The 16,834-nt window shown below is 44.8% G+C and overlaps 1 protein-coding gene across 2 annotated transcripts in view; it reads right to left on the reverse strand.

Moving 5' to 3' along the window:
• DGKD (diacylglycerol kinase delta) overlaps window positions 1-13,351 on the reverse strand; it is a gene marked incomplete at its 5' end in the record, with an annotated part of 58,614 nt that extends 45,263 nt beyond the window's left edge. The window contains one exon of one of the 2 annotated variants that reach the window (XM_080623056.1): window positions 13,193-13,351. In XM_080623056.1, the coding sequence (XP_080479182.1) occupies window positions 13,193-13,351 (159 nt within the window). Of the gene's footprint in view, window positions 1-710; window positions 738-13,192 lie in introns of those variants that run through there. The other variant, XM_080623055.1, reaches the window with a different exon arrangement.
• Window positions 13,352-16,834: the final 3,483 nt, after the last annotated feature.

Below are 16,834 nucleotides of genomic sequence, written 5' to 3' on the forward strand. Positions count from 1 at the left end.
CATCTGCATTCAGGTTCCTACTCTGCCTTGGACTTTTTGCAATACCCCAATAAAGCTATTTTCACTCTGTGTGTACCCATCTCCCATCTGCCAAGTAGAACAAACAGCACTACTAACTCTGTGGAGTCCTGCTAGAATATGCATATGTGTGTGTATGTCTTTCTGATGAGTTACTTTATCCTCCAGCACCTTGAGTATCAAAGCAAAATGCAAAGCAACAGCATCTAAATCACCATGCTAAAGAAATCACACATTTTTGCAGTTCTTTCTGAAGGGAAGAAAATGGGACAGTGGCAAGAGATTTTCCAGATTAAGACAGAACATTCTTGAACAAAAGCACATAAAACTTAGAAATGAGACAGGGAAAAGCAGCCACTGAACTCTGCAAAGCCCTGACCCCAAAGTCTGAGAGGAATTAAACATCCTGTGGAAGACTCCCAGGATGCAAAGCCCAAAGATATCATGTCAGCCAGGAGTCTGATCAAAAAATAACAACTTGCAGGAGGTTTCAGAGCTCTGCCTATTTAAATATGCTTTAACTGGGGTCAGTCAGAGCTTCGCATTCCCCAGGCTCAGTCAGAAGCACTCTGGCCGCTCAAACTCCTGCCCAGCCCACCAGAACAGTAACTCAACAGCAGAACAATACCTCTGCTTCCCTCAGCTCCCACCTGCCCTGCTCAGCCCCCTGCACCTCGGCAGGGCTCACTCACCTCTGCACAAGACGTGCATTCCTCCATTCCTCTTTTAAAACAGAACTCTCTTTTTTTTAACCAAAAGGCAACGATCCCAGAGGTCACCTTGCCCCTCCCTAAGCAGCAGTTTATGATTTGCCGGCCCCTATCTATAGAAAACCTCACTGCTACATAACTCAAGACATGAAAGACCAGTGAGAAGCAAGCTCTCGCATGCACGCGCTACTCAGAGAAAACAAGCCTCTGGTTCAGAGCTGCCCATCTCTGCACGAGAGCGGCTGTTCTATTTATAGGCACTCAGCTCAGTAAAGAGTTTGGTGGGTTTGGGCGGAAAGAGCTGGAGATAACATCAAGATGACTTTATAAAATGATTCAGACATTGTTGCCTTTCTCCTCCTCTATTTTAATTTTACAGCCAGAGGACTTGCTACTTTCAGAGGAATGCAGCTGAAGAGAATTAACTTGGGTAAGGACCTGACAGCAGTGTCAGCAAATGAAAGGAAGGGAGCTGAACAGTTATTTCTGCTCTCCTGCCTCTCTGTAGCCTTTTTAATTTAAGATCTCTCTGATCAGATTACTAGGCATGTAAATCAAGACAAAAGTGAAATTACTTCTCCCATAACACAAACAAAGAGAGTTAAATCTATTTTTAGTGGCATACACTGAATCCTACAGGAAAATCTGCTGCCCTGAAACATCATGAGGTTTCATTATGTGCATCCTATCAAGGATTTTTGTGATGGAACTATCCAGACTGCCTTCTATCCAGCTACATTAATCTCCAGCATGGTGTGCCCTGTGGCACGGCACTCCATGGGCAGACAACTTGGATCAAGCCTAAAATGATGTGCTACTAGTTTCAATAGTGACCGCCTTTTATCATGTTAAAAATCAGTGTAAAAAAGGTTACTGAGCAAACTGACAATTTAAAGCAACACTGCACACAGCAGAGAGTCTTAAGCATCTCTGCAAAGAATAGGATTAGACAGCTGAAAGGCAGGCTTAGGAAATTTCTAGCATTTCACTATTTATCTTTGGCCTTGAAGAAAAGCAACTTCCTGCAGAAAAAGTTCAGTTCAGGGTGAGCCACACACAACCCTCCCCGAACTCATCCCCTTTTAAGACTTGATATTTAGGAAGAGAAATAATATGTTCTCGGATTTCTCCTGTCGAAATGGGTGCAGGGTTTAGGCCTAATCCTGACATGACAAAAGAAAAGTTTCGCCACTGACCTCAATGGGAATGGTTTCAAACAACTCAGAGGATTTAAATCAAGGACTTAATACAGGGAGAGTCTTGTGCTTTACTGCTTCCCTTTCACACAGTCCCACCTCATAAGAATAAGAAGCCAAATGATTAACAGTAGTCATTCACAAAACCAGCAAGACAGAGTCGTATTTTTTTCAGCATTACTTGTCAGAGGAGTCTCTGTACCCAGTAACCCACATCAGGAGATCAGCCCACCAACCTACACAGATTAAATGCTTTCTATACTGATAAACCGAATGATTCTAGTAGAAAGTTAAGAACAATCACATCAGATTTCAGCTCATTTCAGACCACATCCCTTGTTCTCCTGCACGTAGTACTGCTCACTATGTGCAACACAGGAGTAGCTCATTCCTTCCTGAAGCTTAAGCCTCTTGCCTCCATTTGGAAGTACAGCTCTTGATAGAACTAACTTCCTAATCTGGTAAACAAAACCCTATTAGCCAGAGCAAAGACAACTCTCAACCATACCCAAGCTGGCAAGAGGCCTTTGGCACAGGGAGGCTCCAAACTGTATTCGATATAGACAGAGGAAGAACAATGCAACCTATTTTACAGCTGAGATCATGACATATTCTTAGGGGCAGTTACTAGGTGCAGCATATCAGAAACACAAGTTTTGATCCACTGGTGCTTCTTTCCAATGCAGAAAAAGAACTGTGTACAAGGAAAATCACTCAAATCTATCTAAACAGCCATTAAAGAATCCAAACACCAAAATCCTCAGCATCTGGATTTGTTTTCCACGTGTCTTCAGAATGTAAAAACTTCAGGGCACAGCCTATTTTTATTTGTACATACTATAAAACTTTGAGCAGGGTGCTGATGCCAAACAACAAATAACGGACTAAAGAAAGCCCCAAATGCACATAGAAGGAGAAAAACTGAAAAACATATGCAGAATTGACTATCTCTATACATGTTTACTATGGAATTTTACTGGCAGCTGATCCCCAGACATCCAGCAACTCATCCAGTCAATGACTTCAGGTAAGCTTGGCAAAAAAGATGCGAGTAGATCTGCAGTCACTTAAATATGGCAACATGGCATCCTGCCATATTGGAGCAGGTACAAATCAGGAGTCTCTACCTTGCTGTGGGTAAAACAGTTTTAGTAGCTGGTTCAATAAAAGCTCTTTGTGGTCACACGTACGGAACTAATAATTATTTAAAAATCAAATGAAATACAGTACATCCAACACAGAAACTACAGGAATAAATCTAAACAACCCCACAGAGTAAGACATGAAAGGTCAAAAGGCTAGGGGTTAACAAGCTAATCGGAGAGCAACATCCTTCCACCAGACAGTGGTCACACCCTGGAAATTAACTCCAGGAAGCTTGGAGGGGGGAAATCTGGATCAGCAAAGCAATTCTAAGTATGGGACACACAGACAGCTCTACAGATCCATAGGGGAGCACAAGGAATTAGGACTACGCAGGTTGTGTAGCCCTGTTTGGGAATTCTACATTGAACGCACTTGCCTTTTGCAAAACTGAAAATTGTATAAAGGTTTCTTCCACGGGTATCAAAAGGACAAGCTATTATGTGTATTCACAGTAACAAAAGGACTCCAGAAGAGGGGGGAAAAGAAAAGAAAATCAGAGGTCAGCCACTGGAATCAATGTCAAAGTAGAAGCTAGGGCTGTCAGTCAATGAACAGGAGCTGAGTTCTCCACTGATGAAGCGGGTACTGTCTAGGCTTTTCGTGCAAGTTGTTTGACACCATTTTGTTCTAATAATCTATGTTTTGTAAACTGGGAAGCACCCATGTCAGGTCACAGCACATGGGAAAGCCTGCAAAATCTCCCCCAACGGCCTTTCTCCCAATTCACCCTCTTTTCTAACTTCCAGCTTTCCTGATATAGCTGGACTCTGCATACCCAGTGACAGACCAGCAGAAGCCTTGGCTGACTGCTCTCAGTACAGCCTCTCTGCAACTACTAAGACAAGCAGAATCCAGAACACAGCACAGCAAGCTGCTGATAGTGTATCTGAGATGTCACTGAAACAGGAAATGCAAGCTTATTCCCCAGATCAGCAGTGAAAAACAGGAGCTTGCATCAAAGAAAATACTGAAACAGCTTGAGTTAGAATCTACCTTGGCATGGAGAGACAAATACTCATAAATTTATTCTTCACTAGTTAATGCTGCAGCCAGTAAGAAAAGAACAGGTCTTTGAAGCAGCTTCTTTTCAATATCCTGTTCAGCTGCTACTATTGTGAATGATTCTATCCTAAAAGGAACAAGCACTCACAGACTTAAAGTGAACAAATTAACAAAGAAAAACAAATTTGAAGGCACACAGAAAGGTTGCACATATATGGGAAAGGAAATACAACATACCAGCATATCATCATACAGTTCCCTGGTAAAATAAGCTCAGTTAGAGAGCTCCAAATGAAGTACTTAAAATAGATGAATACTCTGGTCAGCTACTTAGAAGAGAGAATGAAAATCACACCAGTACACTGATTCAGGATGAGTTAGTAGCTGGACAACTCCTGGCACGCTAACTGCTTAAGCCCTCAGAGTACGCTTTCCATAGGCTCTAGGCATACTTCCCAAGCACATTTATTACAAGAGGGGAACTGAGCACAAAGCTCAAGTCATCCCAGCAGACTATAGCAAAGCTGGATGATAAGGGCTCAAATACATCCAAAGAGATAACCAAAGCAAAAAAAGCAACAGTTTAAAAGCTACTTGTAAACTTCAGAACAGAGTAAAATTTTAAAGAGTACTAATTAAACATGAACTTTATGCATTTAAGTATAAACGTGAAAATATGCTGCTATTTTTTATACCATCTCAAATTACACATGCACAACTACATCCCTTCCTTAGGGCATTTTCCCCATACACAAAAAATGTCAAAACACATTACCTGCTGTGAAACCTTCATCTCCAAGCCATTTCTGACACACAGCTATGCACCAGCACCACGGAATCCCCTATACTAACTCAGAAGCACAGGGCTTTGCCACTGAAACGCAGCAATATAATCTCGTATCAAATCACAGTACTGTACACAGAACCCTCTAATGCTGCAGCCTGTACCACCAGAGCTTAAGTAACACTCTTACGCATTCTGAGAGAGACAAGTTATTATCAAAAAATATTGCTGCCATCTAAGCCCACCCATCCACTTCACAGGCAGGGTAGAATGAAGCAGACACTTACCATAGCGGCATGTCAGGGCCATCTGATATGAGTGTATCGGCTTGGGAAGGTGAGATCAGAGCTATTCAAAGAATAGCGAACATAAGGGAAAGCACATCCAGAATACAGCTGCGGATCTCATCCTTGCAATCATAACCACCCCATCCTTCCCATTCTGCTAAATGTCATGGAGATCTTGTCCAAGTAGGAAGGAAAAGCCAGCAGAAAGTACTGGTACGAGGACTTCAGGACATGGGAAAGTAAAAGTTATACCTTGAGGAAGAAAACTGAATCCTTTGCCCTTGTGTCGAGGAGGCCGGGAGAAAGCTTCCTCCCACTGTGTCTGGATTCCCATCAACTCCGCTACAGAATTCTGCAAGAAGCCTTATTTGGTAGTGGCTGGTAGATGTAGGGCCAAATCCTGATCCTTTTACACCAACTGGTATTCCAATGGGATTACACTATTGAGAGCAGAAAGCAACTTTTGGCCTTTGGCCATTTAATTAATACTTAAGGTATCTTAGAATTTATTTTTATCTCATCTGTAACAATTGGCATTATCAGATTTTCCATATTTATGTATTAAACAACCTATGCTTTTAAGTTTTTTTTTCCTCATCCATTTAACATAGTTTTTAAAGGATACTCCAAAGTTCTTAATTTGTTTTTCCATTTTCCCTGTTTTAATGTCCTGCAAATACCTTTGACCACGCCAAGACATCTTGATCAGCACCAGCAACAACAAGGAAGATCAGCACAACCCTGGGAACACCGTTTTGTTAACTTTCAACTAAACGGAACACAAAGGGCTGGTGTGAGTTCCTAGAATACTGATTTCTAATAAGATCTCAGTGATAGATCTACACATTCTGAAAGACAGCTCTGACCTGCTTTGGCAGAGAGCAGATTGAAAAGCAAATAATAGCGGCTCATGCTTTAGCCCAAGTAGAAACTGGAAACTCTTCACTTAAAAAGAGATATAATTGTTGCAAAGGAGAAGTACACTATTTTATCAGCCACACTCCTGTCTTTCAAGACCCAACAAAGGCAGTTGTCCCTCAGGTCAAGACATTACCTCAAAGCCTGTGACACATGCCTCATTGCCCAGCTCGCCTAGGGATGTCCTACGTGATTTTGTGTACATGATACAAGCAACATGCATCTCAATTCCCCGTATGGGAAACTGAGATGATATCACCTCTCCCTGCTAGAATATTACATAGCTAAATTGATTAAAAATTGCAAGATTGAAACACAATACGCTTGATGCAAAGATTATGTAAGCAAGACAGTGTTACCTTCTTCAAAAAAGCAAACCACATTAGAATAGGGATCAGATGTAAAACTTTCTAACATAGCAACGACACTGTGAGGAAAGAAGATTTTCTCCAAACCCAGACTGAGTAATCACCTACTAATCAACTACCAAACTTAACAGTTGTAATGTTTTAACCAGACAAGCCACCTTTTTTCCGCTCCAGATGAAAGGAGTGCAGTAGGCTTTGGATGTCTTCCTCTGTATAACTGCTTCCATTTCCACGTGTAGCCCAGACAGTAAGAACCGTATCCCATGGAAGGCTGGCCTGCTTCTGCAGGGGTGCAGCGCTATTGAACAAGGCATGCACAATAAGCTCACTGCTTTCTGGAGTGCTTTATATAAAGCATACTATATGGAACCACAAAAGATGGCAGCTGAGGTGGGTCACTGCTGCTGCCTCAGCTATTTGTCTGCCTGAAGCTGAACTGTCCCACAGGGCTGCAGAACCAAACAGAAACATCTTTCTTTACGAGATGCATAAATTCTTAAGTGAAACAAGCAGTAACCACTTAGCAAGGAAAAAACAGGGAACAAATGGTTTAAGTGATGAGTTAATAAAAATTCCTTTAAATAATATTTTGTACATTTGAAACCGTTAAAAAATATATTCCAAGAGGAAGGTGCTTTTCGCTTGGGCCAGCATTTTGCCCTGAAATTTCTGATGCTGTGACACTATCTATTCTAAACCTTAAGCTTTCAAGGAAATGGGGAATACAAAAACCTGTCTTATTTCTGTTCTCATAAGTATGCAGGTATATCTGCTACTTTAGAAAGAATCCCACTGGACTTGTAATTAAAGAAGGTAAAGTTAAGCAGTGTCTCAGATGGTATACTGGAGTTTCTCACCGGGTAATCTTGAGATAGACATTTTACCGTTTTCATTCACAATCCAGTACTCCTCCAAAGTAAAATATCAATGATTTTTTGGTAACAACAGGTTTTGGGTAGGAGGAAATACTCTAAATATTTCACTTAGTTTTATTTTAAAAAAGAACCAAACCTTTTAATACCCACGTTATTTTGTCTCTAATTTGAGAGAACAGTTATTTGCCTGACAATGTACTTTTTAGCAATGTGGTCTAAGTAAATCCATACTCTCAAAACATGCAACAGTTTAATGTTAGCTTTTTGGTTCCAGGAACCTGAACTATAGTTAGAAAGAATGAGAAAAGCTACAAGTGTGTGTGGTTTTGTGCTTTGTTTTGCTGGTTTATGTGTTGGGTTTTTTTTTTAAAGGAAGTAACAGCTGTTGCTTTCACATAGCATCCAAAACTCTCCAGCAGCGAGGCAAAACTTGGAGTACACCAGTGGTAACAGCACTGGGAGGCCTCTCAAATTTTGTCAGAACAGATGAGCCTGAAGAGCACGCAAAACATAGCGTAGATTAAGGGACAGAAACATTCTTGCATCCATATACCATGGCCTAAAGTCCTACCTTTTTCCGTAGTGACAGAGAAGGAACTAGTATGTTTGGTGTTAATCCAAGAAAATTCACACCCGTAAAACCTGTGCTCAAGATGTTCAGTTTCAATTCAATCACAAGAACTTCTCTTTTGCAGTGATTATCTACCTCTTTAAGTGAAGAGTTCCCAGTTTCTACCTAGACTAAAGCATGAGCCACTACAATTTATAACATGTGAAGCTCCTAAAATGTCCTTTTTAGGCACCCTGTTAGAAGGCAGCATAACAAAACCAGACAGACATTTTGACATTTCAGTGGAGACGCCACAGCCAGAACATGAATTAAGCCATAAATTACTGAAAATTCCCTTTTCACTTGTTGCATATCTCTTTCATATTGTCTCTTCACTGAAATGCATTGCTTCTTATCATAACACTTCTTTCAATACTTGTATCAAACTAATAAACTTCCCTATTTCCTCACTCTCATCTCAGAAAATTTTGGAATGCTTGCCCTCCAGAAGTAAAAATAACACTTCTTTACCTATAAAAATGGTCTTTTATCCATTAGGCAATACAAGAAGACACAAAATGAGCTTTCCTCAGTTGCTAATGCTGTCTACCATATGTTTCAGAACTCGTTTAGTCTGTTCTGGAAACCTGCACAAAAACGAGGAGAAACATTTTGCTTCCTCCTGTTTTTTCTTGCTTGTACGCTTCAGGGTGGCTCCTAGACCTCAAAGCTGCTAATCAAAAAGAGAATCACAACCTCTCATAGCGCTAAAGTTATCTATACCACAGACTGCTGCACAGCACTGAAATCGGAAACTTGCTAGTTTAGATACTGAACAAAGTCTGTCCACCACAGCATAAAGCTTAATACCAGTTAATTTATCCTGCTTTTCATAATATAAATTAACCTGACATATCTCTGCTACTGCAGCCAGGCAGCTTCCAATATCCCAGAAAGTTTGGAGAGCTGATTGCTCTGTTTGCAACTCTGTTGAAATATATATTGCAACCTTGTCTTAAAAAGTTTAAGGCAATGATAAATGGTTATAAAACCTAAAATATTACACATAAATTGCTCATAAAAGTAAACAGAAGTTAGACCGAATCAGTCTAAACAAGAAGTCCTCCTGATGCCACACAAGGACATCGCTGAAATCCTGCCGGGCAAACAAACTGAGGTCTCAACATACCAAAGCTGGCATGCTGGAAATCACACTAACTAATGAACGAAACAAGAACATGTCCTATTCATCCACTCTCTTGCTTTCTGAGGCTTGTAACCTGACGCTTGCAAAGAAAGGTCAAGTGCAAAGGAGGAAGCATGTGTTACCGTCAGAGCTCATGTAAGGTACAGTGCTCCTCCGTTTCACACCCTCATCTCCCAAGACTGCTTTTGACTTATTGTGTCTTCATCCGTGCCAGGTGACAACTGAGGTGATACTACCACTTTAGCTGATTCCAGCTGAGTCCTTAGAAGGTGGGACCTTAGAAACTGTTGCTTCTCCTTACACATCATCCTTGTCTTACTTTATTTCACCTTTCCTAACTCCCATCGATTCAAAAGTACTTTATCTTAGTTGACCAACAGTTTCTCTAGCTGCACCAATGCCACGCTAAGACGAGGAGGGGGGCTAAAAGGACCTTGCTATGAAGCTTGATGCTGGTACAAGTCTGATAGGTCTCAAAATGGCTGATCATGCAATCTATGCAGCCTCTACTTCTTTGCCAACTGAGACAGCAGTTACACAAGCAGCTACACCTGATCATACAAGGTATCCTTCTTTCCCCAGAATAATAAAGAGACTACTAAACATATTTCTCTTCTTCTCTTCCTCAAAAAATATTACTAGCTAAAACCAAGTACATTAAAACATAGTACATTCCACTTTCCAAACACTCAGCTTCCCACTACTCCTTCCCCTGCCCTGTATCTTCACAAGGGACAGATTTTTCAGCTAAACACGTATTAGCTATGATTTGCCTTCAGACACTGCTTGACAAAGTCACAGTGCCTATACGTCCAAACAACTGTATTTGCCCCGCAGTATTACCACATCAGCGTATTTAAGTCAAACACACCTGGGCAACCTGTGGGTTCAGGAACAAGTTCATGGAAGTTTTATTTTACAGTGCTTCTTGAAAATCAACAGATGACACGACCAGAGTAGGGAAAACATATCTTCAACGTGACTGACAAACAAGTAAATTCTGAGGGACTCCATGGCTATAGCTGACTTCACACTCAAGCTGTGCTAAGAGTAGGTACCCATGGTGATGTAACTGTACTTACAGGCATGGTCTTGAGCTACCTACAGCAGAAGATTTGGTTAGAAGAGATTTATATCCTCAGGGCACAGTAAAAGTCTACCTGCATCTCTTACTGTCACTCTGACAGACCTGTCCAACAGCTTCCGCAGGTTACAGGCTGCACTCTCTCACTCAATAGACAAATTCAGAATTAGGCCGGACTTTACAGAGGAAGCAAGCTCCTTAAACTCTCATCACAGCTATGATTACTCACAAAGTTGCTTTTGCTCCTTGCCAAGTACACATGCAGCAGCATGCAGAAAAGACGATGAAACAAAAAGACATCAACAAGCAACAGAACAAATCAATCCTTGATATCATAATACCTGGGCTTAATCAGAAAATTTTACACTGTTTAGAAGGTCTTCTGCAGATTAACACACAGGAAGCTTAATAGCTGTAGACAATATCTGTTTATAATCCTTGCTCTTAACATGTTTATGTTCACACAGTACAAGTGGCTGGTTTAGGCTTTTTCCAGCCATGCTGATGCAGGAAGTATGTAAAACAGGGCAAATAATTAAGTAGAAAAATGGAGACATGTCCTGGTATACTCTAACAAAAGTAAAATCCAATGCACCTTTTAACTTAGCATCTCTAACATCCCTCTGTAATCAAGAGTCCACGCTCTAGCACTGAGAAAGTCGTCATCCTTGCTGTTACCATAGACACCACCATGTAGGTATTAAAATCAGACTACGGCATTTTTCCTCCTTTCCCACATCGGACCCCTGTCACAAGTGGTATTAAGAAATCACAAGGTTCATTTAATCTCCAGGGAGACAAATTTCTCATATTCAGCACCCTGTGCACAGGAAAAGACCTCAAAAGGCTTATTTTTTTTCACAGCAGACTAGAGCAAGTCACCTGGTGCTACAGCATGGCTCAGATCTGCTTGATACACTGCCTACCAACCCATGTAGAGGGCTTCACTGTTTCCTGTTGTGGCCAACATAACCATCTCACTCCCACAGCCCAGATCCTCAGTGCCTTAACTCCATGAGTGACAGCATCAGCAGCACTGCACAGATGGAGGAAACAGCCCTGCCAAGCGTAATGAAGTGAACACATGGTCCTCATGTATGACCATGCTTTGTCACCAGGGTTTTCAGAACTGGAACCGATGTAGCATAACGATGACGAGCAGCAGGATAACGATACATTATGTGTCTGAAAGCAGGGCAAGCTAGCCAACAGAAAAAAGATCCCTATGAATAACTCTTCAGCACTGCACCATGCAGAGATATTTACTCTCTTTCACTATGAGTACAAGATACACAACATTGAGCTACCAGCATCAGCACTGAGCAAGCCTTCTGCACCCACAGAGCTGCTTGCCCATGCTCCAGAGACAACAGGAAAGTGATGGCATAAGAGCACCTTAACCTGGTATTTCTAGGCAGACACATATCACACAACTACCCAATACAGGATTTTAATGGCTACAAAGAAAAACCATGCAGCTATAATAAAAACAGTATCGAACAGGGCAACTCCCTGTGGGTGGTTCCTAGCCCAAGGCTCAAGGAAATCTTCACATCTTCTCTTACAGTAACAATACAGAGGAACTACAGCTGTAGCTGCAGTTGCAGAACACCATTCCTGCCCCTCAAAACAGCATTATTGTTCCAGAACGAGATACAAAGGGGTAAAACCTGACTCAGCCCAGAGAAGCAAGGTAGAAAAGACTGTAGCCTGACCAGGGAGGCAAAGCAGGGCAGAAAAAGATGGGCGCAAAGCCTAACCAGCCATAAGATTGCTTACTGGACAGGAGGCTACATGGTTACAGAAAGGAAAAATACTACAATACAATACAAGATAGGGAAAATTGGGATGCAACCATAAAAAGGATAGGAAGATGCTGAGGAAGGCACACACTGTGACGGATGCACCTATCAAAGCACAGTGCTTTGAATTTGACACAGGGACTTGTGCCACATCCAACAGGGCCACAGGAAGGGGGTTAGGAAAGTGGCAGTGAGGAAGAGCTTGTGACAGTGTCCTTCAGGGAAAGCAAAGGGAGGTGAGGAGAAGAGCCCCCGGCAACTCTGATATGGGGAAAAAGGAGAAGATACAACTTCAGGGCCTGAGAATGTCCTTAGAGCTCAAATATGCCAGATCTATGAGACAATAGAGGGCAGCTCAAATCTGACTTCCTTGACTCCAAGAGAATACTACAGGTGAAAAAAGCAAGGAAGAAAAGAGGTAAGCCAGGGTCCCGCTGAGCCTGGGCACACTGATCACTTAAGACAGAGAAGCTCCCCAGCGGGTCTGAACCTAGGCACTGAGAAGAAGGCAGCCTAAGGTGGGCTCTTGCGAAGGTTCCTACATGACTCCAGAGAGGTAGTTTGGGAGTGCTACCTGCATGGTGGCTGGGGGCAATTCCAAGAGCCCGAGGAAAGTTAGGGGGTCACTGGCATACACTGAAGGGCATTTAGGGGGCAGCTATTGACAGGCACCTGAGAAGCAGCTAGGTTATGGGGATCCCTGAGAAGCATTTGGGGGTTTGCAAGTCCACGAAGAACTGCTGGGGAAGGTGTTGTTAGCAGGTTTCCGAGGTGTGGTTTGAGGGTCGCCGGCATGTCCCTGAAGGGCGGTTGGGGAAGGGGGAGCGCGAAAATGGCCGAGCCCGTGAGGGACGGTGGGGGCCGTGGGAGGGGATCGCGGACAGGTCCCGGAGAAACGGGGTGAGTGCGAGGTGATCGGTGGCAGGTCCTTGAGGGGTGGCTGCGGGAGACGGGGAGTCGCCAGCAAGTCCCTAAGAAGCGGGAGAGTGGAGAAGGAATCGCCGGCAGCTGCCTGAAGGGCGGTCTGTAGGGGCTCCCCGGCAGGCAACCGAGAGAGGCTTCGGGGGTCCTCGGCAACTCCAAAAGGGGCGGACTGGGGTCGCCGGTGGGCATCCTCCGCGGCGGAGGCGCAGGCCGTGCCGAGCGGGAGGGCAGGCGGCGGCGCTGAGAGACGCGGAGGCAGAGCCGGCCGCAACGCTGCCGGAGCCCGAGGCCCTGCCCGCGGCCCCCGCCCGCCGCACGCACCTTCTGGCGGATTTGCCCGGACGTAGAGACTTTGCGGATGAGTTTCTGCGGGGAGCCCGGCTCTTGCTCCGGCTCGCTGTCCGACGATTCCTCTGCCGCAGCGCTGGCGGCGGCGACCGCCCCGGCCTGGGGCTGCTCTGCGCCCGCCGCCGCCGCCATGCTGCACGGTGCGGGGCGGCGCGGCCGGCGCCCCCTCCCGCCGCACTCTGCAGCCGCTCATCCGTCCCGCCGCTGCGGCGCCCCCTGGCGGGGGACCGCGCAATGGCGCAGGTCGGAGGAGAACCGCTGAGGCGAAGCGAGTCGAAGGGGGGGGGCGGGCCCAGGCAGGCCGCCGGCCCCCGCCCTGCCCACGCACCCCGACACGAGTGCGAACCGACACGATCCCGAGCATCGTTCACACCGGCCCCTGCCGCGCCCGAGCGCACCGTGATTGCTTGGAGCCAGAGAAAAGGGTTTCAGCTCAGACGTCGGGGAGGTGGAGAGTCCAAAAGCTTGAATCTCAGTGCCGAGCGCAGGGGTTGTTCGCAGCACTGCAATTGCTCCATTTAATAAAACACCGTAGGTAAATCCTCCTCTCCCTAGGTAAGACCTGCTGTACCAGCCTCATGCAGACAAAGGTACTCTGCACCTGCTCCACTTCGCGCATCCTTTTAACCACATACAGCACCAAAACTGGTTCCTGCTGCCAAATGCCTCTGTATTTCGCAGTAGAGAAACACTCTTGCCTGACTCGGCCTATCACCACACCATTCCTCATGGGTTCCATAAGGTAACATTGCATTAGCTGCAGCTATGGGACACTACTGAGCATCTCACAGCTGGGATTTCATGCAGATGTTCCGGGGGAAGCATCTGTCACCAAACCAGCCCATCAGCAGACAGCTAAAGCACGGAGGCCACGTATGTTTCAGAGATGCTATCACTACCAGAGCGCATCCCTCTCCCAGAGCTGGCAGGCTTTCTATAAATGGAGTCCCACCACATCAAAGGCAGAGGGGTCTGGAAATTGGATCACTCTCTCCCAGCTGTAAATAGGGGCAGCAGGCTACAGGTCTGACTTGCTGGAAGATCAACGCAACATCAGAACCAGAAGAAAGGAAAGATAAAAGGCAAACAGTTCCTGCTAGAGATCTCTTTTCTGCTGACAGAGCTCAGCATCTGCTGACTGAAGGGCAGGAGAATACAAGTCCAACCTGGCCCGCAGCAGGACACGGAGATGAAGGAAGCAGCAGAAAGCCCTTGATCTCTGAGTACTGTCCCACATGACAGCCTTGTCTCTAAATTGGAGAGACATCGATTTGATGGGTGGACCACTCAGTGGATAAAGAACTGGCTGGATGGCCGCACGCAAAGAGTTGTGGTCAATGGCTCGATGTCCGGCTGGAGACTGGTAACGAGTGGTGTCCCTCAGGGATCGGTGTTGGGACCAGTCTTGTTCAACATCTTTGTCGGTGTCATGGGCAGGGGGATTGAGTGCGCCCTCAGCAAGTTTGCTGATGACACCAAGCTGTGTGGTTTGGTTGATACGCCGGAGGGAAGGGATGCCATCCAGAGGGACCTCGACACGCTTGTGAGGTGGGCTGATGCCAACCTGATGAAGTTTAACCATGCCAAGTGCAAGGTCCTACACCTGGGTCAGAGCAATCCCAGGCACAGCTACAGGTTGGGCAGAGAAGAGATTCAGAGCAATCCTGCAGAGAAGGACTTTGGGGTGTTGGTCAATGAAAAAATGAACATAAGCCAGCAGTGTGTGCTCACAGCCCAGAAAGCCAACCGTATCCTGGGCTGCATCAAGAGGAGCATGACCAGCAGGTCGAAGGAGGTGATCCTGCTGCTCTACTCTGCTCTCATGAGACCTCACTGGGAGTATTGTGTGCAGTTCTGGTGTCCTCAACATAAAAAGGACATGGAACTGTTGGAACAAGTCCAGAGGAGGGCCACGAGGATGATCAGGGGAGTGGAGCACCTCCCGTATGGAGATAGGCTGAGAAAGTTGGGGCTGTTCAGCTTGGAGAACAGAAGGCTGCGTGGAGACCTCATAGCAGCCTTCCAGTATCTGAAGGGGGCCTACAAGGATGCTGGGGATGGACTGTTCATCAGGGACTGTAGTGACAGGACAAGGGGTAACGGGTTCAAACTTAAACAGGGGAAGTTTAGATTGGATCTAAGGAAGAAATTCTTTACTGAGCGGGTGGTGAGGCACTGGAATGGGTTGCCCAGGGAGGTTGTGAATGCTCCATCCTTGGTGGTGTTCAAGGCCAGGTTGGATGAGGCCTTGGGTGATATGGTTTAGTGTGGGGTGTCCCTGCCCATGGCAGGGGGGTTGGAACTAGGTGATCTTAAGGTCCTTTCCAACCCTAACTATTCTACGATTCTATGATTCTAAATGAGCAAACATCCAACATGGCTAAACAAATGGTCAATATCTGAAAGTGCTTTCCTAAGCCCAGGCAAAAGAACAGATTAATAACCATTTCAACTCCTCCCTGCTGCACAGCAGAATGCACTGTGATTTTGTTACACAGATATCTTGCGGAAGTCATCATCACAGATAAATTTGAGAGGAATTTGAAGGTCAGTGAGAGGTACCTCAACAAGGATGACACAGAAGAAGAAAAAAAGAAAAAGAAAAAAAGGCATCAGGCCTCTTAAGTTTGTTAGTCCCATACTTACGGGTCCAGTAGCCAGGAACACTGAAGCAAACAGCATTGTGGAAGAAGCCACACTTTGAAGCAATACTAGAAGGCTGTCGTACCTCTTCTTAGTATCTTTAAATCCTAAATACTAGCTCTCCAAGACCATCATATTCACAAAGAGCAATTTGTTCAATCCTTACTGTATTAGTGTGTTCTTCACAAGCCACCAAGAACTTGGTAATAAAAATACCAGGACAATTACTAGAAAAGCCTGGCCAGAAATCCAAATGAAAATGCCTAGTCCTCCTCCAAAAGCCAAAGTTGAAATCATACAAATTATACTGACCACAAACACCTGAAAATGGCTAAAGGGTTTCTTCAGCAGCAAAGCACATAGTGCTTAGAAAAGAGCAGAGCAAACATACCGACTCTTGCAATTTCATCTAAGGTGAGGCAGTTGTGACTAATGGAACCAAACATGGTTCCAGGTGGTATTAGGTGAGAACACTGATGGAACTGTGAAATCAGCTGTGGTCTTAATTCATCTTAATCAAGACCAGTTTACAGAAACAAACAGGAGAAGGCTTAACTTTTAACCCAATCTATTTGTATTAGAGGCCACATACAAAGCTGTTTGGTTAATGCCTTTGGCCCATCTGTAAAAGTAGGGCTTGTAACGACGATGAAGTCTGTAAGAAAAAATAAACAAAACTCTGCTCAGAAAACAAGGCCTGTATATAGAGTGATTCTGCAGAAATACCAGAGTGCAGCCCACACTTCTCCAACTGCTTTAGCTTGTCACAGTTATCAGTAGTAACCTAAGCCAGAGAGAGGGCAAGCTCATTTTTTCAGCCTCTGCAGTGTGAAGCAGGATGGAAGTGCATCTTGCTTGCAGCAGGATTTCAGCAGCAGTCCCGCTCCTCCTGCTCCTGCCAGGAGGAAGCAGACATCTCAATGTCTCCTTCATTTTCTTCTCTGTGAAAAGCACATTGTTGTTAGCTAAGTG

This window comes from Psittacula echo, assembly GCF_963264785.1.
Source record: "Psittacula echo genome assembly, chromosome: 7".
Lineage (NCBI taxonomy): Eukaryota > Metazoa > Chordata > Aves > Psittaciformes > Psittacidae > Psittacula > Psittacula echo.